Source organism: Trachypithecus francoisi, unplaced genomic scaffold (genome assembly GCF_009764315.1).
Source record: "Trachypithecus francoisi isolate TF-2019V2 unplaced genomic scaffold, Tfra_2.0 Lachesis_group19, whole genome shotgun sequence".
NCBI lineage: Eukaryota > Metazoa > Chordata > Mammalia > Primates > Cercopithecidae > Trachypithecus > Trachypithecus francoisi.
In genome coordinates, this window is record NW_022681464.1 from 5,227,542 (window position 1) to 5,234,359 (window position 6,818).

Sequence of the window (6,818 nt, forward strand, 5' to 3'; positions counted from 1 at the left end):
GATCCAGACCATCCTGGCCAACGCGGTGAAAGCCTGTCTTTACTAAAAATACAAAAAAATTAGCCGGGCGTGGTAGCGCAAGCCTGTAATCCCAGCTACTTGGAAGGCTGAGGCAGGATAATAGGTTGAATCCGGGAGGCGGAGGTTGCAGTGAGCCGAGATCGCGCCATTGCACTCCAGCCTGGGCAACGCGAGCGAAACTCCGTCTCAAAAAATAAGAAAATAAATAAATAAAAATTAGAAAGAATGGCTTCCAGGCTCCATTTTACAGCTGTTAACCAGAGTGACATCGTTTTGTATATCACATTTCACAAGAGATAATCAGGTATGAGCATACAGATCTATGTTTAAGAATGTTCGCTACAACTTTATTTAGAATAATATTTCAAAATGTTCTACATGCTAAACAATAAATAAATGGATAAGTAAACTGTGCTTAGGCTTATTGTGCAGCTTATAGAACTAAAATAAGATTTGATGTTAGTTTAACAATTGTTTTTAAATAAAAATAAAATAAATAGAAGCCGAACCGTGCCAGGCCTGGCAGAAGAATGACAAGTGGGAGGAGTGAGAGCCGGAAAGAGTGGTGGCAGGTGAAGTCGGAGACGACAGAGGAACTGGTTTCCTCCGCCCCGCAAGGCACACAGCCTGCCGACACCCCATCAATACATGTGGAAGGGGAAAGAGACTGAATGGAGGAATGAATACAACTTGATCCAGGTAGCGTTTCGGGAGCGGCCGCTTTACCTGTGAACCTCTCTGCCTGACAAGCGGCCAATATACGGAATCAACCACCAAGATGGCGGCGCCCTTGAGGAATCCGCAAATAGGTCGCCGCCATGTGTCGCCTAGGAACTTACGAATTCGACCCTCGTACGGAATCAGATTCCAAGATGACGGCATCTATGAAGAAGTCACTCAGTAGGTGCAGCCATGTTGCCTGTACCTCCAGGCCGTACTAGCAGCCGCCGTACGGACTCTACTGACAAGGTGGTGGCGCCCTCGGGAAAGCCACAATGTGAGCGCGGCCATGTTCCCGGCCAACGTGTGGATTCGGCCACCATACGGATACGATAATCAAGATGGCGGCGCCTGAGAGTTCTTCGGGGGCTCTAGGCGAGCGACCTACTGGTTTGCGGCGGAGACGACGCACGGGGCCTGCGCAATAGGAGTACTCTGCCTGGGAGGCGTGACCAGAAGCGGAAGTAGTTGTGGGCGCCTTTGCAACCGCCTGGGACGCCGCCGAGTGGTCTGTGCAGGTTCGCGGGTTGCTGGCGGGGGTCGCGAGGGATTGCGCCGGGAGCGGAGATATGGTGAGTACCGGGTTCAGGGAGGGGTTCGGCGGTGGAGGTCGGTGGGGTTGGCAACAGTAGGGTCTGTCGGCCGACTCAGGGGTCTGTGGTGAGCCGTAACCGGAGTCTGCGGACTGAACGGCGGGAGTCTGTGGGCAGAATGATGAACCATCTGGGAGTTCTATGGTGAGCCACGGTGGGGGAGTCCTTAATAGAAGTTTAGTGGGGACTACGGGTGGCAGTTCCGTGGGAAACCGTGATCGGGGATTGTAAGGAGTCACATTGGGTGGTCTGTAGTGAGCCGTGACGAGGAGTTCGTGTCCGGGGATCCGTGGACAGCCGCGACTGGGGGTGGGTGCGGGTGCCAGGTGGGTCTATGAGGTAAACAGGGAGGGGTGCGTAAAGAACCGCGATGGGAAGTCCGCAGTGAATTACGCGGGGTGTGTGAGGCGCCACGATGGAGGGTCGCGATGCCCCATTAGCGAGTGTGGACGCAGGGAGCGGGTGTCGGTGGGTGCGTGATGGGAAGTATGGAGCAAAGTAATAGGATGTCAGGGGAAGGGATGGAGGTCAGTGGGGACTGTGATGGAGAGGTTTTTGGGGGGCCCCGATGTGAAATCTGCAGGCAGAGTGGGGATCCCTGCTGACCATGGTGGAGCTGTAATGAGATAATCCGCCACGGTGGGGGCTGTTTAAGGATCCGTAATGGGGGTGTCCCGCAGGAGGGAGATGGTTCAGACCCAGAGCCTCCAGATGCTGGGGAGGACAGCAAGTCGGAGAATGGAGAGAATGCGCCCATCTACTGCATCTGTCGCAAACCAGACATCAACTGCTTCATGATGTGAGCCCGGGAGAGGTGGGCGGGGTAGACACTGGCAGGGTGGGGTGAGGCCGATGGGCCGCGCCCCTCACATCTCCACCGCCTGCCCCATCCTCCGCAGCGGGTGTGACAACTGCAATGAGTGGTTCCATGGGGACTGCATCCGGATCACTGAGAAGATGGCCAAGGCCATCCGGGAGTGGTACTGTCGGGAGTGCAGAGGTGAGGGCCATGGATGGACAGGGAAGGCAGGTGGGGCTTCAAGGGAGGAGGAGGAGCCATAATGGGGGGTCATGGGGAGTAGTGATACACGTCTGTGGTGAGCTGGATTGGGGTCTCCATTGTGAGTGGTAATGGAAGATCCCACGGGAAAAGGCAGCTCTGCCCTGGACAGGGGTGCAGAGTAGATGGGTGGGATAGTAAGGGAGAGAAGAGGAAGAAAGAGCTTTTGGGACCATTCAGGCCCTCCAGTGCTCACTCACTTTGGCCCTACTCTCTGCCCCACAGAGAAAGACCCCAAACTAGAGATTCGCTATCGGCACAAGAAGTCACGGGAGCGGGATGGCAATGAGCGGGACGGCAGTGAGCCCCGGGATGAGGGTGGAGGGCGCAAGAGGCCTGTCCCCGATCCAGACCTGCAGCGCCGGGCAGGGTCAGGGACAGGGGTTGGGGCCATGCTTGCTCGGGGCTCTGCTTCGCCCCACAAATCCTCGCCGCAGCCCTTGGTGGCCACACCCAGCCAGGTGAGTGCCTGCATAAAGTGAGTAGATGTGTAAAGTGGTTCCGTTTCAGTCCTGCCTGGGTCCATAATTTCTGTTCTGGGTCCTGTCCTCCAGCATCACCAGCAGCAGCAGCAGATCAAACGGTCAGCCCGCATGTGTGGTGAGTGTGAGGCATGTCGGCGCACTGAGGACTGTGGTCACTGTGACTTCTGTCGGGACATGAAGAAGTTTGGGGGCCCCAACAAGATCCGGCAGAAGTGCCGGCTGCGCCAGTGCCAGCTGCGGGCCCGGGTGAGCATGGACAGAGCTGGGTAGGGTCAGGTGTGGGAGAGCTGGTGGGTCCATGCATCGTTAGTGAAGTCTAGGCATGGCTAAGCCAGGTGGGATTGGGCCTGACTGTATCTAGACAGGTGGGAAGGGACCTGTCATGTCCAGATGAATGGGGCATGACCTGGTATGCTGGGCTGGCAGAACCCCCACCAACCCTGGGTGGACAGAGTGGGGTCAGGCGTTTCCAGGTGGTCATGCATGTCAGTACAGATAAGACAGGGGTGAGCATTCCTGGTAGTAAGGGGTAGTGGGGAGGTGTGTCTGGGGAGGTAAGGCCAGGCCAGGTAGGTGGGGTTGGGCAAGGCCGCCCTCCATCCACCTGGGGCTGACCTGGGCCTTCCTCCTGCCGGCACAGGAATCGTACAAGTACTTCCCTTCCTCGGTGAGTCCAGCTCCCCAGGGTGGGGCGGGGCATGCGGGCAGGGCGGTCAGGGCCAGTCCTGAGATTCTGCCCCGCAGCTCTCACCAGTGACGCCCTCAGAGTCCCTGCCAAGGCCCCGCCGGCCACTGCCCACCCAACAGCAGCCACAGCCATCTCAGAAGTTAGGGCGCATCCGTGAAGATGAGGGAGCAGTGGCATCATCAGCAGTCAAGGAGCCTCCTGAGGCTACAGCCACGCCTGAGCCACTCTCAGATGAGGACCTACCTCTGGATCCTGACCTGTATCAGGACTTCTGTGCAGGGGCCTTTGATGACCACGGCCTGGTGAGCAGATAGGAGCATCCCCTGGTGGAAGGGTGGAGGTTACAGAAGCAGAGAGTATCCGTAATGAGGAGACGGAGGGTATGGAAGGCTGATATGGGACATGAGTAGGTGGTGGGGTTGTCATGAGCGGGGCAGGTGGGTCAGTGCATGCCCTGCTTGCAGCCCTGGATGAGCGACACAGAAGAGTCCCCATTCCTGGACCCTGCGCTGCGGAAGAGGGCAGTGAAAGTGAAGCACGTGAAGCGTCGGGAGAAGAAGTCTGAGAAGAAGGTGATGGAGAGGGTAAAATGGATGTGGAAAGGCAGAGGGTGGGGTTGAGGGAGAGGCAGAGGTCAGAGGCTGAATGGGGCAAGAGCCAGAAAGGGCTAGAATGGAGCAGGAGTCTGGGGTCTGGGGCTGACTTTGACTCCACCCTGACCTGACCTGTCTTGCTTAACAGAAGGAGGAGCGATACAAGCGGCATCGGCAGAAGCAGAAGCACAAGGATAAATGGAAACACCCAGAGAGGGCTGATGCCAAGGACCCTGCATCGCTGCCCCAGTGCCTGGGGCCCGGCTGTGTGCGCCCTGCCCAGCCCAGCTCCAAGTATTGCTCAGATGACTGTGGCATGAAGCTGGCAGCCAAGTGAGTCATTACTGAGGGGTTCAAGGGAGTCAGGAAGTGCATGGTAGGGCCTGACCACTGCCTTCTGTATGTCTACCAGTCAATCAGCTGTCCACCATTCAGTCACCAAACAGCCACTGCTCACTCAGCCATCCACCTATCCGCCCGTGTCCATCCAGCCACCATTCCGCCAGTCACCTGTTTATTTCTCCTTTTGCCATTTAGTCATGCATCTATTTTCCCACCCTCACTTACTGATCACCTCACTTATTCTGTTGCTTGCTACCTTCCCTGCAGCCGCATCTATGAGATCCTCCCCCAGCGCATCCAGCAGTGGCAGCAGAGCCCTTGCATTGCTGAAGAGCACGGCAAGAAGCTGCTGGAACGCATTCGCCGAGAGCAGCAGAGTGCCCGCACTCGCCTTCAGGAAATGGAACGCCGATTCCATGAGCTTGAGGCCATCATTCTGCGTGCCAAGCAGCAGGCTGTGCGCGAGGATGAGGAGGTGAGCAAGCGGGGCGCAGTGGGGCAGGGCCGGTACTTTGTCCTTCCTAGCCTTATTGTTCCTTCCACCCCATGCAGAGCAATGAGGGTGACAGTGATGACACAGACCTGCAGATCTTCTGTGTTTCCTGTGGGCACCCCATCAACCCACGTGTTGCCTTGCGCCACATGGAGCGCTGCTATGCCAAGGTTGGGGGTCAGACTGAGGGGGCAGACTATGTGGGAACATCGGTGGGCCAGTGGGGGACAGATTTGTTGTCTGGGTGGTGTCTTGGGAGGGCATGCAGCGCACATCCACAGTTCCCTCCATTTGTGCTCATCCCTCCAGTATGAGAGCCAGACATCCTTTGGGTCCATGTACCCCACACGCATTGAAGGGTAAGTGAGGGTGCCACGCGAAGTGAGAGGTGTGGGGGGTTAAGGCGGAGGTCAGAAGTGGGATGTGTGTGGAACTGGGACAGGATACAGGCAAGGACAGGTGGACCTCCCTTTACTACCCTCTCCCTATTCCAAACCCCCAGGGCCACACGACTCTTCTGTGATGTGTATAATCCTCAGAGCAAAACATACTGTAAGCGGCTCCAGGTGCTGTGCCCCGAGCACTCACGGGACCCCAAAGTAAGGTTTTCCCTCAGCTCCTCCCATTTTGCCCCTCCTCCCTGCCTCGCTGTCCCACATTCATCCCTGCCTCCCTCACCTCACCTTTCCTTCACTTTTTCCTCTCACCTTCCCTGGTGCTTCACCCTCCATTCCTCCCTTTTCCATGCCTACTCACCGTTCCCTGAACCCTCCAATCTTTACCTTCTCCCTCCTTGAGCCCCCATTACTATTCTCCCTTATCACCGTTATTCATCCTTCCAACCTGGCCTCCCTGCAGGTGCCAGCTGACGAGGTATGCGGGTGCCCCCTTGTCCGTGATGTCTTTGAGCTCACGGGTGACTTCTGCCGCCTGCCCAAACGCCAGTGCAATCGCCATTACTGCTGGGAGAAGCTGCGGCGTGCGGAAGTGGACTTGGAACGCGTGCGTGTGGTAGGTTTCCCTGCGGTTTCGGTGGTGCATGTGGTAGGTTTCCATGCCGGACGTGGCCGAGGGCAGGCGGGGCTTCAGGTGTTCCTGCTTAGGACTCCTGCCGCTCTCTTGGCAGTGGTACAAGCTGGACGAGCTGTTTGAGCAGGAGCGCAATGTGCGCACAGCCATGACAAACCGCGCGGGATTGCTGGCCCTGATGTTGCACCAGACGATCCAGCACGATCCCCTCACTACCGACCTGCGCTCCAGTGCCGACCGCTGAGCCTTCTGGCCCGGACCCCTCACACCCTGCATTCCAGATGGGGGAGCCGCCCGGTGCCCATGTGTCCGTCCCTCCACTCATCTGTTTCTCTGGTTCTCCTGTGCCCATCCACTGGTTGACCGCCCGTCTGCCTCTATCAGAGGGTCTGTCCCCGTCGACATGTTCAGTGCCTGGTGGGGCTGCGGAGTCCACTCATCCTTGCCTCCTCTCCCTGGGTTTTGTTAATAAAATTTTGAAGAAACCAAGGAAGCTGTGTCCACATTGCTGCGGTTGCAACTGTTCCAGACTCCTGGATAAGATGGGGGGCGCCTGCACCCCGGGAGAGCCCAGGGACCCACATTCCCAGCCTCCCACGGGCAGAGGGTCTACGCAGCACGCATTCAGTGTGGTGACGCCGCCCACGCGTGCTCCTGTCTCCCACCCAGAGCTGTCGTCAGCTATGGACGCCAGGCCCTGCCTTTTCCCCACAAGCCCCACGTTGGGGATCCGCCTCCTGCAGGGGCGCGCCCTCCCGCGTGCCTCAGTTTACCTGCGGTGGGTCACCGCCCCT

The 6,818-nt window shown here is 57.7% G+C and overlaps 1 protein-coding gene across 4 annotated transcripts; it reads left to right on the top strand.

The window, feature by feature from the left end:
* Window positions 1–580: 580 nt before the first annotated feature.
* Window positions 581–6,514, top strand: CXXC1 (CXXC finger protein 1). 4 transcript variants are annotated; one of them, XM_033177759.1, is made up of 16 exons: window positions 582–1,313; window positions 1,393–1,478; window positions 2,015–2,133; window positions 2,234–2,334; window positions 2,620–2,855; window positions 2,949–3,125; window positions 3,520–3,546; window positions 3,624–3,869; window positions 4,032–4,151; window positions 4,309–4,493; window positions 4,770–4,977; window positions 5,055–5,165; window positions 5,305–5,354; window positions 5,498–5,594; window positions 5,854–6,006; window positions 6,122–6,514. In XM_033177759.1, the coding sequence occupies exons 2-16, from the start codon at window positions 1,476–1,478 to the stop codon at window positions 6,266–6,268; spliced, it is 1,980 nt and encodes a 659-aa protein (XP_033033650.1). In that variant the 5' UTR covers window positions 582–1,313; window positions 1,393–1,475; the 3' UTR covers window positions 6,269–6,514. The 4 variants fall into 4 exon arrangements, with proteins under 4 accessions (XP_033033652.1, XP_033033650.1, XP_033033649.1 ...); XM_033177758.1 differs by lacking the exon at window positions 1,393–1,478; XM_033177760.1 differs by lacking the exon at window positions 1,393–1,478 and having other exon boundaries at window positions 4,032–4,139.
* The last annotated feature ends 304 nt before the right edge of the window (window positions 6,515–6,818 follow it).

What these genes read in the sequence shown, in the direction of transcription:
- CXXC1 (XM_033177759.1), top strand. An exon ending in ACAAGTACTTCCCTTCCTCG is followed by an intron (nt 3,547 to 3,623) that starts GTGAGTCCAGCT and finishes TCTGCCCCGCAG; the next exon opens with CTCTCACCAGTGACGCCCTC. An exon ending in GGCATGAAGCTGGCAGCCAA is followed by an intron (nt 4,494 to 4,769) that starts GTGAGTCATTAC and finishes CCTTCCCTGCAG; the next exon opens with CCGCATCTATGAGATCCTCC.